The sequence below is a fragment of the Lathyrus oleraceus genome, chromosome 4 (genome assembly GCF_024323335.1).
Source record: "Lathyrus oleraceus cultivar Zhongwan6 chromosome 4, CAAS_Psat_ZW6_1.0, whole genome shotgun sequence".
Taxonomy (NCBI): domain Eukaryota; kingdom Viridiplantae; phylum Streptophyta; class Magnoliopsida; order Fabales; family Fabaceae; genus Lathyrus; species Lathyrus oleraceus.
In genome coordinates, this window is record NC_066582.1 from 249,897,955 (window position 1) to 249,917,917 (window position 19,963).

At 36.7% G+C, this 19,963-nt stretch overlaps 1 protein-coding gene and 1 pseudogene across 4 annotated transcripts; one reads left to right on the forward strand and one right to left on the reverse strand.

The window, feature by feature from the left end:
• Window positions 1–782: 782 nt before the first annotated feature.
• Window positions 783–3,847, reverse strand: LOC127136917 (uncharacterized; annotated as a pseudogene).
• An 8,967-nt stretch (window positions 3,848–12,814) lies between these two features.
• Window positions 12,815–19,734, forward strand: LOC127074900 (TSL-kinase interacting protein 1). Of its 4 annotated transcripts, none has more exons than XM_051016310.1 (14): window positions 12,815–13,018; window positions 13,380–13,571; window positions 13,676–13,761; window positions 13,851–13,898; window positions 14,036–14,145; window positions 15,419–15,503; window positions 15,605–15,869; window positions 16,021–16,161; window positions 16,246–16,397; window positions 16,507–16,745; window positions 17,458–17,818; window positions 18,148–18,555; window positions 18,640–18,774; window positions 19,095–19,734. In XM_051016310.1, the coding sequence occupies exons 2-14, from the start codon at window positions 13,439–13,441 to the stop codon at window positions 19,320–19,322; spliced, it is 2,391 nt and encodes a 796-aa protein (XP_050872267.1). In that variant the 5' UTR covers window positions 12,815–13,018; window positions 13,380–13,438; the 3' UTR covers window positions 19,323–19,734. The 4 variants fall into 4 exon arrangements, with proteins under 4 accessions (XP_050872267.1, XP_050872269.1, XP_050872266.1 ...); XM_051016312.1 differs by having other exon boundaries at window positions 16,021–16,143; XM_051016309.1 differs by having other exon boundaries at window positions 12,816–13,018; window positions 16,009–16,161.
• The last annotated feature ends 229 nt before the right edge of the window (window positions 19,735–19,963 follow it).

Consider the following 19,963-nt stretch of genomic DNA (forward strand, 5'->3'; position numbering starts at 1 on the left):
GGGTCCAATTTAGTGCTGATGTAGGTGATTCTTTTTGTACTCCCATTTCCGAGATCAATTTCTTCAAGAGGATCTTGCGCTAACATCTTCGCACTTGACGTTACTGGATCTTTTTTGAATCCCAGAGGCTCTTCATCGTAGATGGCATATAACCTCTGTTCTGTTGGCTCCGTAGGTACTTGTTCGTCATGGGGTTTTGGTTTAGAGTACTCCCAGGTCCTGTATTATAGATTTCACCATATGTGGCTTTGTTAGCCATGTTTGTTATCTCGGCTTCGAGAGCCGCTTGTCTTTTGTTCTCAGCCATGTAGGCTGAAATCTTTTCGAGAAAAGAAGACTCAGTCATAGTACAGGTCTTCATCCCAGCCTGTTGGCCATATTTCAGATGATTCCTCTTCTTCTGGGTCTCCCATAATCTCCCTATCCCACTGAAAGCCATTTGGATGAAGAGTCAAGAAGTACAAAGCATTTTTATTTGGGGCGTAGCCTTCTTCCGTCGGGTAACATGATCCTATGTGAGCCAAGTTCCTGTCAAAGTTTCTCTTGTCTACATGGTTTACTTCTGCCATGAAGTAACTTTGGTCAGCTTCAACATTCTCTACCACACCATCTTCTCTCCAGATGGATATCCTCTGATGCATGGTCGAAGGGACTGCCCCTATTCCATGTATCCATTCTCTCCCTAGTAGTAAGTTGTAATTTGCCTTCGCGGGTATTACCATGAACATTGTTGGTCCTGTGATTGATCCAACAGTCAGATCCACTTGTATGACACCCAAAGTTTATCCTATCTTACCCTCATAATTTGACAATACCATGTTGTGAGGTTTGACATCAATGTCGAACATACCTATCTTCTTTAACATGAATTGGGGCATCAAATTGACTGCTGCTCCTCCGTCCACCAGGACTTTATTCACTCCCACTTGTCCAACTTTGGCCCTAATGTATAAGGGCTTGAGGTGACTCTGCATCCCTTGGTGAGGCCTTTCAAAAATAGCGTTCTGCTCTTCGACAGCGCCACTATTGAGAACATAGTAACACACTGGTTGATGCTTCACCATCTCCACAACACCTGCTTCCTCATTATCTTCAACCTCCGTCTCCTGGTTATATTCGTATGGCAGGATTGAGACTACATTGCAATTTATATTAACAGAAGACACTCCGTCGGACTCGAAGTCGTCAGTGAGCATTTCCTCCTTTCTGACTTATGTTTTCATCTGGAAACAACTTCCTTCCTACAAGTGGTTTGGTTGAATCCATGACATTTGGGGGAACCTTGACGCTGTTGGATTCTCCAGTCTGTTTTAGATTCATCTCTCTTTCAGCCTTCCTCAACCTCTGATGTCTTCTCCACTGGGATCTTGACATAGGATTTTTTCCTTTGTAGTTTTCTAGCCTGATAGCCTCTCTCTTGGATGCCTGGAACTGTTTTCTATACGCCCAAGAGGTTCTTCCTCCATCCTCAAAACTTCTCCACTTTCCTTTCTTTGGTCCCGCCTGAGTCCATTTATCCTCAAGGACTTCTGCTAGAAGTTTAAACATAACTCTTTTCGCCCTTGGGTGAGGGTTGTCTGGCCTCCTAGGTGTTCCCCTCTTGTCGAAGCTATACATGTTTGGGTTACCTCCATGTCCGTCCCAACCTTGGTAATATGGGATTCTTTCGAATGCTTCAGCTAATTCTCCATTGTACACTGCCCCACACCTGGGACACATCAAGCATTATGTTTCATACTTGTAGCACGCACAATGAAACCAATAAGGCTTTCTCATGGCGTGGGATACACCTTCTGTAATTGGCTTTCCTTCCTCCAGTTTCTCTCAGTCTTTGTTCGTTGCCATCTTTCATAATCCTCAGCCACCCTTCGATATATCTTGATGCTGCACCTTGGGCACAACAACATGTCAGAATTTCTTTTGTGACATCTCCAAAGGTATTCACGTAGGCTTTCGTTGGCTTTGGGATAGCCAAACTTCATCCCCTCTTGCTCCATCTTCAGACATTTCTCCACTTCCTCCATTTCTGGGGGGGGGGGGTGTTTCAGATCCACCATGTTGACACCTAGACTGGCGCCATCAGTGATTGAAATTTCCTCGAATTTCTTTCTTAGGCCCTTAGTAGCCTCAGTTGCTTTCTCCTTGAGACCTTCAGTGGCCCATTGGTTCGACGTTAGCAACATGTTTACCTTTGACAGAGATTCCAAAGGAAACATCATTATTTAGGCTATCAGTAGCCTGCTTTCCATCTAGCCCATAGCCTTCAGTTCCTGTTGCCTTTACAGCCTCCACTTCCCATACATCAATCATGTTGATTTTGACAGGTTCAACATAGTTTGTATCAGCAATGTTGAGGAGATCAACATCAACCTTCATTTGGTTCTTTCCTTTGTCAGCGAACTTGAGGCGGCCATCCCTGATTGCATTCTGAATAAGATCCCTGAAAAGAAAGCATTGTGAAGTTTTATGGCCTAAAAAATTGTGATATTTACATAAGCCTCTTTTCTTCCGTTGTTCTAACGGAGGAATTTTGGTATTAGGAGGCACTATCATTTGGCCATCTTTTACTAATAAATCGAAGATCTCGTCACATTTGGTAACATCAAATGTGTAAGTCTTTTTGGGAAATCTATCATTCTTTTCAGTTTCGACAGGGTTCCTGCCATTCGAAGGTGTAAGTAATTTGCAGGAATAAGGTGGTGCTTCTTTTAATTCAGCCAAATCTATTTCGAATTCCTCCAGACCATAAGGGTCTTCAGAGATTTCAGACTCCCCTTCTTCGAATTCAACATAAGCAACCCTCTCTTTCTTATAATTCTTATTTGCTCTGGCCTTTTCAGATTTTAAGCGTTCGACCTGTCGAACCCTATCTGCTAATTGGGCCATGTCTCTTAGATGCTGGGTATCTAACTTTTTCCTGATGGAATAGTCTAAACCTCCAACGACCATTTCGACCAACTCGTGTTCAAGCACTATTGTAAAGCATCTAGATTTCAACAAACAGAACCTATTCAGATAATCATCTATAGGTTCGGTGAATTTTCTTTTGATGCTGGCTAATTCCTTAAGACTTATCTTAGTTTGGCCCATGTAGAATTGTTCATGAAACAATCTTTCCAACTAGGGCCAAGCATCTATGGAATTTGGTGGCAAAGTTGTAAACCACGTAAAGGCGTTATGTGTTAAAGAACTGGGGAAATATTTCATCCTTAGGTTCTCACTGTTCGCCAAATCCCTTGCCTCAGTCATGTATCTGGCTATGTGCTTTATAGTGGATTCACTAGTGTCCCCTGAGAATTTGGTGAACTTAGGGATTTTACAACCCCTTGGTAATTCTGTTTGTAGGATATATTCTGATAAAGGGTAGGAATAATTTGGTCGTCGAAGTCCTGTATTCAGACCATTCTGGGCCATGATTCTCTCTATCATACTAGTTAAGTCATTTTCCATCATGTTTTCCCGCCTGACCCTATGAATTACTTCGTCTGTATCCTGGTCTCTATTAACCATTATCACTCTCCTAGGTTGTTCTTCAGGGACTTCCCGTCGAATTAGCTGTTGTTCCAATCTTTCCCCCATGACTTTTTCGTCAGGGGCTTGCCTTGGTGGTCGAACTTGATCTATAGTTGGTTCTTCTCCCTGGATTATAACCTGGTTTGGCCTGCGTCGAACAGAAAGCTGTGGGGCGCCTAGGAAATCTGCTATGCGTCCCATCTGCGCTGACAGTTGTTGGTATGTTTGGGCATTGTTAGTGTTAAGTCCTATTCACATTCTGTATCAGGGGAGAAAAAATGGTATTCATTTCTCTGGACAAAACTCCTACCATATCATGGTTACTGGCATCCATTTATTGTCTAAAGGCTGCTTGGTTATTCGTTGTAAGGGTAGGTAATAGGGTGGGGACTCCTTGTGATTGGGTATTTCGACCTACATGGTTCATGCCAGATCCAGAATTTTGAATTGGCGAAATAATCGTATTATGTGGTTGAGTATATATGAAAGAATTGTTTTGAAGTCCCGCCATGACAGTAGATGTCATTCCATATGGGTATTCTCTCAAAGGCCTAAAGTTCTCGAATCCTGGTGGCCTAGGGGTTGAAATTGCAGGAGTGTCTGCTACGCCTGACATAATAGGCATTATTGTCAAATTATGCAAGGCCATGGATCCAGATGTTGGCATGGCCTGTGCATTAGGGATCTCAGTGGATACATCAATCGAATTTGCTTTAATTGTGCCTGTTCCTTGGGGAGGGAATTGTTCCCCTTGACTGGTTGTATTAACCATCTTTTTTGCATTTTTTCTGTTGGTTATAGGTTGTGAATTGTTGGCTATCCTACCACTTCTAAGGATCATACAACACTAATTTTTAAACCAAAAGAATAACAGCAATTTTGTATTGTAAAAGTAAAACAAACTATTGTAATTAACAATTCTTTTGACACTGTCCCACTGGGCGTGCCAATTTGTTTACCAATGATTTCTGATAAACAACCGCTAGTCTTGCAAATTTATATATTTTTGGTAACTTACAGGATCGACTAGATTGATCCTAAGACATGTGTCTCAAGAACTATCATTACGGTGATTTGACTCATGGTTAAGTTTGTTTCTGGTTTATGGATAACGAAAGTGTTTTGACAACAATTCTAAACGATACTTATGATTTTATGAACAAAGTAAATGACAGTAACTTTGTAGTAAAAGGTTTTTAAAGATAATGAAATTACTTGGAAATGGTAAAGATAAGTGACTCGAAGTAAATGCTTTAAGTTTTGAGAAAGTACTGGAAATGAAGACTTGGCCAAAATGTAAATGCAAAAGTAAAAATGGTGATAAAATACTGAAAATAAGGGAAATTCGACGGAATAAAAGGCAGTGAATAATTTTAATTTAAATGACTTGCATGAAATAGATAACATGAACGAAACTTATGGTGTTCTTCATACATACATTTTCAGCGTAAAACTCTTTTCTCTCGCTCTGGTACTTCGAGTATATTTATGAATTTCTGTATATCTGTTTGAACACACCCTGAAATCTAAAACTAAGACCCCTCTTTATAACAATTTGACCCTAACGTTCTCTACATAGATGACTGCCACGTTCGACATTTTCAAGCGTTGCATGTCTCAAATGTTTCCACGTGTTGGTCTGACGAAACTGCTTCGTTTAAATTTCAAATCTTCCCGCTTAAAGCTTCGACTCTGTTAAAACGCCTACGTCGAAGAGAGCTTTATGGAAATCCAAAAATCTTCTAAGTCTCAGGCTTCGACCATAAAGATTTGTTCACCCAAGAAAAGAATTCAACAAATAGCTTCAACACAACCATTTTTTATTTATTCTCTAAAATGCAATATTTCCAAAGAGCTTTAACTATTTGTCGAAATCTCCAGTTAACAACTGCATCAACAAGTTCACATAAATTACTTGCTCTCCATTATAACAGAGTTAATGTAACATCAACATCATTTCACAACTAACAACTCAATGGCATTCAACTGATGATTAACAAAATTAGCAGGAAGTTGCTTTAACAATAATTGACACATTAACATGTCTGTATTACTAACCGGTTTCGCTCGAGCCATCACACCTAATTAACAACAATCATCAAATCCATTTAACTAACTTCAATTAACACCTAACTATAACTCTAACTCAGTAACAAATCATAACTAACATTAACTGATTTTGTCTCAATCCTTAAGCTAACTAACTCAGCCATAATAACACTAACTAACTCACCTATCCCCAGGTCCCAACTAACTCTAACTGACTATCATCAAATTCCTAAACTAACCTCAAGGATCACTTTCTATAAATCATGTTCATCACCTTCAGTTCAAGGGATCATGAATTTTCAGAAGTTATTTCAGTCTTCACTCTCCCAATTTAATTCTCTCATAATTTCCATCCTCACCCTCACTCATAGCTCATTCAAAACACTCCATTAAAGCTCCACCTTTAAGCTTCAATGGAGTATAGCTTAACCTCTAAACTCCTCGAATCTCTACAATAATTCGTCCTCTCAATCTCTTAGAGCATCAATCTCACACACACAGGCATCAAGAATGATTACACAACAACTTCACCATTCCTACGGACTAAAGAAGTGGAGTAGAAGCAAGAAGAGGAAGCAAAAAGCTCAGAATAAGAAATAACAAAGGATTAACAGTGTACCCAGATCGAGACCGTTACTGTTGCTATCTTTATTACCATCTTCGGCTAGGTAAGTTACGAACACCTTTCAGTTTGCTTCGTTTTGATTACCAGCATGTAGAGTCGTGCCAAGGGAATCAAAGTCCTCTTGATTAAGGCTCTGATTCCCCTTATTTATCCTTTAATTTCAAGAAATCAGGTTAGGGTTAATGGAGTTTCGGGTTCGATTTGGCCATGTGTTTAGAAATTAGGTTATGTGGTGATGAGATTTGGAATCTGGAGGTTGAGAGGAATAAATTGATGGTTTCAATTTGGCGTTAGAGGCTTCACCCCCACTAAAGGCGATCTCAGCGCGATGGAGAGGGTAATGGACTGAGAGATGAGATTGAACGCGCTTGGAGTTTTCATTTTGTTCAGAGTTTTTTTTTGAACTTTTCACATGCATTAAACATCATGACTCAATAATATTCATTAAATGCACATTTTAATTAGTTTCATCCATTGATTCATGCACACATATTGATTGAGTAAATGCACATGTGTGATGTCATTGATTCACATGCCTAATCCACGTGTTTTGATGATTCCACGATGACTCCTCGATGATCCATGACCACATCATCTTATCCATATCCATTTTGCTTGTAGCACATGCTGATTTCGGTTGGGTCTTAGTATGCGGGCTTAAGAAAAATTGCTAAACACTGTCTTGTTAAATGGTATACCCCCATTGCCATGTTACATTTTGATTGTTTTTTTTTGTCTAGGGCCCATGCGCCAGTTTTTTCATTGCACTCTGTTTGGATTATGACCCCCTTTTTTATTCTTTTTTTTTTGGCTCATTTTTCGTCATGATAATTTTGTGCTAATTTTCCATTCATTTTAATATAATATGGACTTTTTTACCATGAAAGTAAGATATATTTTTTGCATTCTGTGATTAATTTTGCTTAAAATTTTGTTGGTTTTAATTCACATTTAATTTAGAATTTTATCCTTTGCATGATTGTTCATAATTGATTACATTTAATTAATTTTCCATTTGATTGATAATTCATGATAAGTGACTGTTGACCTAGTTTAATTGCATCTCTTTTGTTCGTTGTTTTTTAATATCTTATAAATTGAAAATGTTATTTCAATTTGATAGATGTGTGCTTTGCATATGCCATTTTCTTTCACTTTGATCATTTGGTTCATTCATGATTAATTGTCCATATTGATACATTGCCATGTGAATTAATAAAATGCCATTAAACATATTTCCATTTGATGCATTGATTTTATTTGCTTTATTTCATTCTAACTTCATATGTTTGTGTGATTACATGACTTTGAGACTTCAAGTGTGTATCCAAGTTACTTTGGCTATTATGATCTTTAATCATTCGGTTGCCTTGCATTGCTTGAGGACACCGTGTCACTTGACTATTTTGGCATGGTGCTTAGATTGTAACTTGTAAGTTTCCATTACTTTACCTTTTGTATTGTATGGATCCATCCCACAATTGTGGGTCATATGTCCCTCCATCCCATGCAAGTGTAATAACTTAGGTTTATATGCTTTTATAGCTTTCCATGCATTCTAACTAAAAGATAAGACCAAATGATAAAAACAACACTTTTCAAAAGACAAAAAGCACACTTGATCAAATGTCAAATGTTTTTTCCAAATCAAATTAACTTCATAGAAACGCGGGTGCTTGATCCAACATCAAGTATCTCATTCCATTATCCATATCATCATTCATTCTCTTCTCAATTAATCTATCTCTACCTCTATTCTTCAGACACACTTTTTCAGAATAAATTCCAAAACACTTGATCCAACGTCAAATGCATTTTCAAAATATTTTCTCAATAAACTAGAATGAAAAAATGGGATCTACGTGCTTGTACACAACATTCAAGTACTTGGGTTGTCGGTAGTACCTAGCTTGTGGCCCGATGCTTGAATTCCTCCTCAAAGCATCTAATAATAAAACAAGTTCAATTCGATGCTCTGAGAGAGAAAAAGAGTGGTTAGGATGCCACAATCCTCTTGACTTCCAAGTATTATGATTATTGGCCGTACTTAGCCAAGGGTTAGATACTTGTCTCCCTCTAAGTACCAACAATTAAACTTGCCAAATCATTTCACAAATCAAAACTTAGTTTGGATGAAAAAGAGTGGTTAGGTTTTCATTGTCCTCTCAACTCCCAAGTATTCAGATTGTTGATCGTACTTAGCCAAGGCTTATATGCTTGTCTCCAAGTCTAAAATTAACTCCCAACCAATCAAATCATTTTCTGCCTTACGACATCTTTCAAATCTTTTCAGAAAGGGCATGTTACTTCCGTTCTACCGTGAACGAAGCTTAAGCTTCCATGGGTGAGCAAGTAATGTTTAACTACTAGAATATGATCCAAGTGCATCCATTATATTGCAAATAAACAAACACTTAATCTCCCATGCTCAAGCATACACATAAGTTGATTGTAGAACGCAAATGTCATTGTTCATAAAAACAATCAAACAAATACTTCATTTGTGAGCGGAACTACGAAGCTCTGATTTCCTTATTGCATAAATAAGGATACGTAGGCACAAGATTTTGAAACCTTGGTGAGCACACTAATTTAAAACTTATTTTCTTTTCCCATATTATTATTCTCACCTCATTCACCTGTAGCAAGTAACATTCATATAAACAACATCAAGACGCATTGATATAAGCATAGTGGTTCCCATCGAGTACGATGGATGTGAGGGGTGCTAAAACTTTCCCCTTGTATAACCGACTCCCGAATTCGTTCTTGGTTGCGAAGACCATTCTCTTGGGGTTTTATCGCTATTTTCCTTTTTCTTTGGAATAAATAAAATCCGGTGGCGACTCTGTATTTTTCTCGGCGTGACACCAAGCTAGAGAGAGGGTAATATAAGCATCCTTATCCAGGAATCAAAGAAAATTAATGCAAACATACAAAGAAAATAAGTAGGGAAGGAATCAAAATATCATACAAATCATAAACCAGAACAAGGTCCAAGGTACTTTGTTCATATTATAAGTTAGAGTATGAGAAACACATATTTGGTCCACAAACATATAATGAAATAAAGAAATCAGACTCAAACACCCAGAATCCAATATTCATTTAATCCTACCATTCACCATGTTTTTGAAAGCATCTACACCCATCATCTCTAAATTCATGCTGGCATTTAACGCTTGGACCTGGGAAAGGGAGTTCTCAAAACTTTACATACTGACATAAGTGACAACCGCCTCATATTTAGAGCATAGCTTACTAAGCCAAATGGTTTTGGAGGTCAATGCATAAATATTCCTGTCACCCTATTGATGAAGCATTCTTAACTCAGTGTTTTCAACGGTCAACGAGATAACTTCCCTTTTGGCTTTAAAGAGCATATATTTATCTGATTTTTTAAATCCAAAATTGTATACTATGCTTTAAGGAAAATAAACTTCCTCTTTGAAGCTATCAATTTATCCTTTTACATATTTTTCTATTCAAAATATATAGTTGGTACAACCTCAACCCAACTTGTTTCTTCGTCAAGAAATTGTATTTGATCCTCTAGGTACCTTTGTAACACATATGACTATGTACAATCATGCTTAAATCATCTCAACTTTGCTTTAGCTATACATCACACTTTCTCAACTTCTTATAAACCTCATTATACTTAGTTTGCGAATGGAATGCCTTCTTTGTAAATTCACACGCCTCGTGGTTAACATGTGTCAGTTCCATGGAAAGTTGCTTCTCCCTTAATGATCGAGCAACATCTAAAGTTAGAGTATAACAATCCAAATCCATTAGTTGGGCCATATGAGGTATACATTCCACAAGAGAAGACCGATAACATAAGGGCCATATGAGGTATACATTCCACTGGGTTAACATCCACCTCAAGGACCAATAATCAAAATTTGAAGGCTCTGGGAGAAGGGGAGTAGCAATTGAAGGCAACAATCTGAAGTTACCCTTATAATTAGTAATTATAATCTCAAGGTGTTATATCTTGAATAATATCACATCAACCTTTAGTCTCTTAGGAGATATGTACAACCTCCCATCTTTCTTGTACTCGAGGTTGGACGAACCAGTGTTAGATAATGGCGAACATGAGCTTGAAAAGCTGATTTTTTGGTTCATAATCTTACTAAATATATTCTCACCTGCAATGTTAACTTCGAAACAATAAAGAACCAATAAAGAGGTACTAAAATGTAATTCAAGGCAGAGTTAGAGTCAAAACAAACCTAGCATGGAAATGTCTTAATCCCTCACTGCTAAACGAAGCGCAATAAAACCTATACGATAGAAACGAGGATGCATATTCAAAGACTCTGAGTAATCTTTTTTCCTCCTAATAGACTTCACATCCCAACCTTTCAAGTTTTTATAAGAAAATCACAAATATTTTATGTACTTCTTAAAGTGACCACCAGACAACCGTAATCTAAAATGCAGTTTGCAAGACAAGAATGGATTACTTGTTGTACATTCTTAAACGTGTGAAGTTTGGAACCAAATGGATAAAGGCTCGTGTCTATTCCAACTCTTTCTATTTTGATAAACGGAATTCAGATTACAGATTTTCACTCCCCTTTCCTTTTCATTCTTACAACTGAAGTTTTAACAGGATTGATAAGAAATTCCCGCTCAAGCCTTTCTTTTCACCCATTCAAGTTGTCTCATAATCTTGAATTTGATTTGCTTCGATTTGCAAACCACACTTTAATTATGTGGGAGGCCTCTTGGGAAAGCTTATGGTATATTGAAGCAGTGCTTCGTAGTTTCAAATTGGCGTTGGGCTTGAATATTAACTTTCACTAAAGTAAAATTCTATGTTTCAATGTGGATTCAGATTTTTTGAAGTCTGCATCTGAATTTCTATCTTGTGTAATTAATCCCTTTCCTTTCTCCTTTATAGGCATCCTAATTGATGTTAATCCTCTAAGGTGTTCATCATAGGAACCAATTCTTACAAAGATTCGAAACAGGCTATCCTCATGGAAAAAAACATTTGTCTATTTTGGAGGTCGAGTCACTCTCTTAGATTCAGTTATGAATTCAATTCCTCTATACTTCTTCTCCTTTTATAAAGCTCCAAAAGTAGTGGTTCAAGATATCATCAAAATTCAAAGAGCTTTTCTTTAGAATAACAAAGAGAAACATCGAAGATCAACTGGGTTTCATGGTCTTCAATTTGTAAATCAAAAAGTGAAGAGGACCTAGGGGTAAAACATTGCAAATTATTCAACATGTCTCTTTTAAGTAAACATGCTTGTAATATTCTCTATGATGACACTTCGATTTGATATCCCTTACTATCCTTCAAATACACAAACACCAATGATTTTCTTCTTGTTCCTTCTGAGCCAGTCAACTCTAGAAAATCTTGCATTTTGTGGATAGATCTTAGGATCTCATTGGGGTCTTTTGGGGTTGATTCAAGTTGGTTTGCAAATGGAATTTCTTATAAGTTGGGAAATGGATCATCATTAAACTTTTGGAGGCACAAGTGGTTAAGATCAAGTCCTTTGCGAGATCAAATTTCTAATCTATTTTCTTATGTGCAGAGTTCCAGATCCAAAGTCATGAGTTTAGGCAATTGAACTAATGGCATATGGAATTGGTCTGTGGTTTTTAATCAGGATATGCTTCAAATCTCAACAAGGACTGATTGGGTTGATCTTCATCACAACCTAATTAACATTAATCTCGTTCACAAAAGTCCAAATAAATTTGTCTGGTGGTGCGATCTAGCAGGCTTCTCGGTGAAATCTATTTTTTTCTAAGCATACTAAGTTATCTAGTGCAGACCCTCCTCAATACTGAGTAATATTCGATTTTTGTTTGGAGACTTCTCCTCAATAAGCTTCAAATGAGAGACAAATTAACGAATCGTGGGGTAATTTCGGAAGAGCATAACCTTGTTTGCCCTTTGTGATTAGGGCCATCCGAATCTCATTCTAATCTTTTTCTCTTTTGCTTTGTGGCTGAGTTTGGTCCCAAATTTTGGATTGGATGGGTCGTTGCAGGGTTTCTCATAATGCACCCCTTTTCTATCACTTGTTGGCTTTTACATCCTCTCTAAAAGAAAGGATTAAGAAGAAGCTTAAGTTACTGATTTAGTCAGTAGTTAATTAGTTAATTTGGTTGACTAGGAATGAAACTCTTTTAAGGGCGACCATAAATGAGTTAGAGAAATTGTTTTCTTGACGAAATCACTTTCGCGAGATGATTTGGATCAAGATATAAAGGTAGCTTGGTTTGTGATAGAAAAGATTAGTTTATGGATTCGTTTATGGATTTGTTAATCTAATTACCTTATCCTCAAGTATAATACAAAAGTTTAATTGAAATGTACTTACAATATAAAATAATTTTACACTGTTATGCAATAAGAATTCATCAATCCACTATGTCATATCATTAACTTAAAAATTATAATCTGATGTGGTAATATATATAATGACTATCAATTGAAAATGTAAAATTATTTTATATTGTCCGTACATATCCTATTTTCTCTTAATTAATAGTACAATAAATTTGCTTATAAAAAAAAGTTTATTAAGGAGTAAAGCATTAGAAATTTGAATGAAGGACTAAATTACAAATAAATAAAATATATTATTTGTGAGAAAACTAGTTTAGCAAAAAAAATATTTTTTGCAACAACTGGGAAACGAAGCGTTTTGATTTTTAGAACAGAATGAATCTTCATCGTGGATCTTGTTGCTTCATCTTTCATCTTCCTTTCCCATCAATTTAGGGTTTTCAGAAATTCAATTTGTCTTCCTTTCGTCAACGTTCACTCTCTAGATACGCTATTTCGTTACGGTAATATTTCTCTATTTCCCCGCTGTTCCTTTTTCTGTAACTTGCTAGTTTAAAAATATCGATCAGAACATTTGAATTTGTTGCTAATTGTGTTACTTTCGCGTCTTGTTTACATCAATTTCAATGATAGTTTGAATATAGACATTTTTCAGATTCTTCTTATTTTTTTTTGCATTTTATATGTACAAAAGTAGTAGGAATACGAATTGATTTTTCTTTGCCTGTAACCTACATTGTGAATTGTGATTTATATCTGTATTCGACAATTACGATTGCTGTTCATCGGAAGTTATGCTAGTGAGTTGCAGCTCATGTGTGATTTTTGGATTCTTAGAGTTTTGGTTTTTGTTGATGTTCTCAGGGAACTGGTCTTTTGGTGCATTTGAATTTGAATAGCATGAGCATGTGAATGAAGAAAAAATGCAGGCCGAGGCGGAAATCTTGATTGATTTTAACACTCAACTTCATTCTGAGGCTGTTGTTTCTGTTCAAAATGGGGATCCGGGTGTTTCAAAATCTCTTGCGAATGATGTCGTTATGCCTCAGCAGCCAGGTTAGCTTTTGGCACTTAATTTTCATTTGATTTTTCTAGCAAGCTGTGGTTGTTGAGGGATGTTAAATGTTTTCTACTCGCCTGTATGTTTTATTGATATATAGCTCCGAAAAAACCAACAAGGCAGTGGGCTGCTTGGACTCGTCAAGAGGAGGAAAGCTTCTTCACCGCATTACGACAAGTTGGAAAGGTACACTTATCTGTCTCTATTACCTTTGGTGTTTTTATTTCTTTTGGTACCATAAAACTACTAATTGCAATATCCTTCTTTGAATGTAGAATTTTGAGAAAATCACTTCCCGTGTACAAAGTAAAAACAAGGATCAGGTATGCTCTACAATGCTTTTTACCTTTTCAGTTATCCCATTCGCCTCCCAATGTTAGTGTTTAGTTTCCTCTCCATTAATACATTGGCCTGTTTTTCTTTTCTCACCCCTCTTTTTTTCTATCGGGATGACTTACAGGTTAGGCATTATTACTATCGGCTTGTTAGACGGATGAACAAACTTCTTGGTCCAGAATTATGCCTGGATGCGAAAAACTCAAAAGATACCAATGCGGCAATGCTTCGCTGGTAACACACCTTTACTTCGAGTGGTTGTTAATTAAATAGGTTTATACATATAATGGAAGATATAGCCTATATTTTTGCATCAAGTTAAGTTCATTTCTGATTCAGAAACCATATGATATGAACACAAGGGGAATGTTTAAAAGTGCATATTCCTTTAAAAAGAACCATTTTGGTGTCTGATCTGAGTTCAAGTTTGATGCTCTAAGTGTGGAAGTATTTTATTATACAATCATTCAATTATATATTGCCACACCAGTTTAAGAGTTTGACTATGTTAACCACTTCATGAAAAGTCAAGTAAGCTCGTTATATTACATCACAACTCATAGAGACTTGGAAAACAGTTTGAACTGTTGAAATAAAGAAGAGTAAGCCCCTTAGATGCATAGGTAGCCCTCTGTTGAAGACTATAATTCATTGAGAAATGAAGATGAGAAGAGAATGCTACTTAGGAAGTTCTGCACCAAAACCTCTCAGCCATCCCAAGTGCTTTCCATTTCAGTCAATTTGTATCTGCTTACCTTTTTTTTCCACTCCTCTTGTTTTCTCCCTCTCTTATGCTTGTAACATCCTTACTGATTCCTTATATTTTTCTTCACTACTCTCTGGTAGTACCAACCTCTAATTAGGAATGTTTATGGGCCTAAGAATCAAGAGGGTCAGGCATGGTTAGTTTTGTATGTAATCTTTTCATTGATGAGAATTCCATAAACACTGAAACGGATTGAGTGAGTTAGTTTTGTGGTTTGTTATTGGGTTGTGGCGAGTGGCCACTCAAATAGCTGGGGACTTCTATCATAAGCTCCATGTTTTCCTTTGCACTTGAGTTTCCTTGTCTAAGGTAGGGGAGTGTATCAATAAAACTCTCCCATTTTCTCTTTGTAATTGCTATTTTTCTTAATTAGCACCTCATCCTCCTGCTATGTGGTCAGTTGTTTCAGTTTGAGGACCCTTACTGAGCCAATTTTCTCATTATATGCGAGTCAGTTATGTCATGCTATACTGACTTCTTCTTCTTCTTCTTCTACCTGACCCCGGTAAATGGCTGAGTATTTATCAGCAACACATCATTGGGTTATGGTGTAAAATATTTTTACATCGACAGTGAATTTTCGTATTATATCATCTTTTAGCAATTTCCGTAAGAATTGGGGTATATTTTGCACCAAAAAATGATTTGGAGGTGTACTACTATGTTCTCAGAATATTTTGCATTGAAAGTTTTTCACAAATTATAATATGGCCTCTTCTCAATTTATCTGACCTGTGACAGGTGGTCTTTATTGGAAAAGTATAGTTGCAAAGCCTCAAAGCTCCACCTAAAGCCCCGAAGGTTTAAAATATTTTTAGAAGCCTTGGTCAGTACACTATTTGTATTTGTCTGGAGACTTTTGCATTTTTATGTTAAATGTGCTCATCAGTATGTGCTGGAGCTGACCTATATTATTCTTTCATGAAGGAGCACCAACTTTTAAAGGACCGGAAGAAGAATGTAAAGAAGCGACCTTTGCAGGGTGGAAATTGTCAATCTCCTGCTCTTAACACTATCTCAAATCAATCAAATACCCGTGCAGTTAAAATGATTCTTGTTGAGAGTCAAAACATCATAAAACTTGGACCTTCAAAACCACCATTGAAGCGCAATGTGAACATGGGTGTTAACCGCAGTAATGCTAAGGGAGATTCAAATAACTCAAAACCTACAAGGCAGCGAAAGAAATCTGGTGATTCTTTTTCAATTCCCATCAAAATCTTTTACCAGTTTTATGTTTTAAACTAGTTTTCCCTTTCATGATAATATATTAAATCTAGGTTTTATTTTTTTTACTTTAATGTAAAAAGTTTGATATATCTCTCTATCAGCTACGATCACAGCAGCTGCATATAGAAAATGGGAGAAGGCTGCAATGGCTGGCGTCTCTTTAGTTGCAGATGCTGCCGAGCATTTGGAGCGAGCTGCCACTGTTAAAGAGGTTGAACATGACCAGGAGAATCCAGGTAGCTATCACAGTGGAGGTATTTATATTTGGTCCTTGCTCCCATTAGAACTTTCGAGGGATCAACTGTGACACAATTCTGGTTTATCAATGTTCATTCCAGGGGAAAAATGTTCTGATCCTGCCGATCATGTCCTTCCATCTTTACCCACATTTCCACAACATCACTATGTTGATAACAATGTACAGAATATTGTGAAACTTAAGCTCCAATTATTCCCAATTGATGAACCCACTCGAAGAGTCTTGGAAATGGTGAGTATGAGAGAAATCCAAAAGAATCGTACTGTAGCAATGTGAATGTGCTTCTGATTTCTGGAAACAATTAAATATTTATGGGTCCCTCTTTCTTTTCCCCCCGTAGGAGAAGCATAATCCATACTTGGAGCTTACACTTAGTACACGAAAGAAGATATCATCAATTTTAGAACATCTAAACCGCAAATGGGGCAATTCAAGCATAGCAGTTGGAGAGTTGATGCTTTTTCCTTATGGTGTTCAAAAGGAAAACTTGAATAGTTATCAAAGATGGAACCAGGAATCTACTCTTAGTGCAGCAGATATATATGCAGTGATAGGAAGTCCACCTATATTCCGTTTGAGGTATCTCTTTTCCATGCTTCCATCTTGGTTTCATTCATTATTATATCCAAAGTACATGTGAAAGTCCGTTGTTCTATTATTGATTGGTTAATAAATTAATCAGGATTTATTATAATGAAATTTTGAATTGACGTGGCAAATGTAAACAGAATGGTTTTAAATGTAGAGTTAAAGAAATTTATAGAATATTTTGGTATTCTGTACAGAAAAGTGTGCTATAAATGGAAAACCATGCTGGTTATCTTTCCTTTGTTACGGGAGAGATTGAAGGTGTTTTTTTTAGTGTTTTGAGCCCTTGATGTTTGTAGTACAAAGATAGTGAAGTAATTCAAAATTGAAAATTGGGAAACATGCTAGAGAAACGAAAACAACTTGAAGGTCTTGTGTTCATGGAATACAATTTTTTATCAGACTACAAGGGATAGATAAAAAATAAAGCATATGAATGGAATTTGAAAAAACTTGGATTCTAGCTTTTATTTTAATTCATTGGTTTTGGCTGAGACAAAGTTGAGATTGAATTTTCATGTGGGAAGTTAAGATACTTGTAGTAATGTAAAGGTTCTATAAATTCAAATATTTAAAGCAGTTACTCCTTTTTCCTTCACTAGGAAAAACACATAACTTTGTACTGTAGTTAAAGTATAGGGTAAAACTCATGTTTTGCTATATGCAGATCAGAATATGATTATATTTATGTATCTTTTTGAAGGTATGGTTGGTTCTCTAATGCTGAGCACGGAACATTAAATATGCAAGCACCTGTAGCATCCGGCTACATAGTTAGACAATCCAAAATTGGTGGTGATAATACGATGGATCAGATTGTGAATTTGGCACCGCTTCCTATGCCATCAACTAATAATTACTCTACGGAGTGCTCTGTAGATTGTGGAACATCCATGAACAAAAACAATGTTCTTACCTCTACTTCAACTTATTTGCCTAACACTAGAGACAGAAGTATATACCAGAATACAAGTACCGAGGAACCTTGTGGACCTACAGCCCATATATCATTGCATGAAAAAGATGTGACAGATGGAGCTGTATCTAGACAGTTGGAAGACATGGTAATTGTCACCCTCTTGTATCTTGCTCACTTACATCTATTAGATCTAAGGTGCTACTATAAATTTTCAATTTTTATGCCATGGATCTTGAAGTTCCACTTCAGTGTACTTTTTCGGCTCAAATGGAAAATATTTTCATTTCCTGTGGACTGTGGTCTTTACCATCTCTCTGTTTTTTAGATTGTTATGTTTAATTTAGCACTGTTTTAAATTACTGTCTGGTATATTAATCTACTGTTTTTGTGTGGTTTGTTAAGTTGCATAGTCTATCACTGTTATTGGCATCCTTGTCTATTATGCCACGATTTAAGCCTCTTTTATGTATTCAGGAGGAGTTGAAATCAAACAGTGGATCTGGCCTGTCAGCTGGTGAGTGGGCTGACAGCCTTACCAACATTAGTGTGGGGGACCTACTATCGGGAGTCTCCCAGGATCTCAATGATAATTGCATTGATCCTCTTATTGCTGAGAATTGTCGCAGTGTTCATCAAATTCCTTTTAGTAGCGATTCTTTTGATGCTGCTATTGCCGCTCACATATCTAGACATCAAGACAAGATGGGACAATCAACTATGGTATCTCATATGTCATCCATCTGGGATGCTGAAGAAACCTGTGATGCTTTCTCATTTAAAAAAGATCCTATTCGTCATGAAGACGGTCCTTGTTTTTCTCTCACTGCTGCTTTAGATGCTGATAAAAAGGTTCTTGAAAGAAGCTTTGAGAATTTGGATAAGGTAGTATTTCTTGACTTTGTTATCTACTACCAAACGTTTCTTGCGAAGTATATTAAGGTTTAACTTAAATTCTTTTTATTGTAGCTTTCACCTGAAAAAGAGAGCCTTGTGGATGATATTGCTCAAACAGACCATATGCCTATGGACAGTTGCGAGTCTGGTGCAGATATCAAGTATCATTTAGCAAAGGATTTTACTGGGCTAGCAGATATGTATTGGGTACTTTCATTTCTATACTCCTTTTTGCTGTTTTGATTTTCTTGCGGCAAGACAATTTGGAGGAAGTTTATCTCTGGCAGTTGTCACAAACATATTTGTAATACTTCGAACAAGCTTGCATTTAAACTACCAATCAAAATAATAAATTGACGATGATAAAATACCCGAGCCATTATATTTATTACTACGATTGAACTATTATTTTGAAATTTGAAACATTTCCACGGGTGTTGTCTTCTTTACCGAAGCTTTTGAAGTACTTCATACTTTTGGCCTTACTTACCCCCCACCTCATCTTTACTTTTTTTTTTGTGTGGCAGCCTGATTCTTTGGGACCACTGGATTTGGAAATACCGTCTACTAAGTACAATAGCGATGATCCAATTTTAAGCGATAGTCTTAGTGGACTGAATCGCTTGATAGCCAGCAGCCTGGATGCATTCCAGAATTGCTCCTTTTTTGGGATTGACAAGAAGGAAGTACCATCGACAGTTGAGGCTCAAGAAACTGCCACTCTCTCAGATTTTAAAATTGGAAGTGGTATTTGAGACTCTCTACATGGAACTACTTCCTGGTAACGTTTTCTAATTTCGGCTTGTAGTTTGTCGTGAATAACTTTTTCCTTAAACTAACTTGAGGTGTGCATGCCGAGAAAATGGTTTGAGCCACTTCAACTCCTGATGTATATGTTTGTCTATTTTGGGTCACTTCCCTTTATGTACAAAAAAATGGGCATAGAAGGATCTATATTGTATCTGTCTCGTGGGGTTATGCCGGCTTTTGTATAAATATCCCTTTACCAAGTAAACATGTCCTTTTCTTTTATTCTTAGCTTCTGTACATTGTACTTTAAGAAGGAAGTCTTGTTACCCAATGGCATAAACCTGATTTTAGAAGTTAACGGACCTTTTTTTCTTCTTTCTGGTGCGTGCTAATGAAAAACTATCAATTATTTGTTTATCTGATTGATCACATTCTCTCCTTTAGTTATTTGCTGGACAGAACTTGGGCTGGGCACATAACTTAAATGTATCGATCTGATTTTAAGTGCTATAATTTTTTTAATCTAATTTTCTTTTTGAACAAAATGTGTCTTGTTGAATTTTGCCTACAATAAGGGAAGCATTAACTTTTTGGAAGGCTTCTCATTCTATTAGTATTAAAGGTGAAAAATTATAAAAACATTTTT

Bases quoted from the DNA above. Each gene is read 5' to 3' on its own strand.
- LOC127074900 (XM_051016309.1), top strand. From the start codon at position 13,439: ATGCAGGCCGAGGCGGAAATCTTGATTGATTTTAACACTCAACTTCAT. The intron at 13,762-13,850 runs GTACACTTATCT...CTTTGAATGTAG, and splicing joins CATTACGACAAGTTGGAAAG to AATTTTGAGAAAATCACTTC. The intron at 15,504-15,604 runs GTCAGTACACTA...TCTTTCATGAAG, and splicing joins AAATATTTTTAGAAGCCTTG to GAGCACCAACTTTTAAAGGA.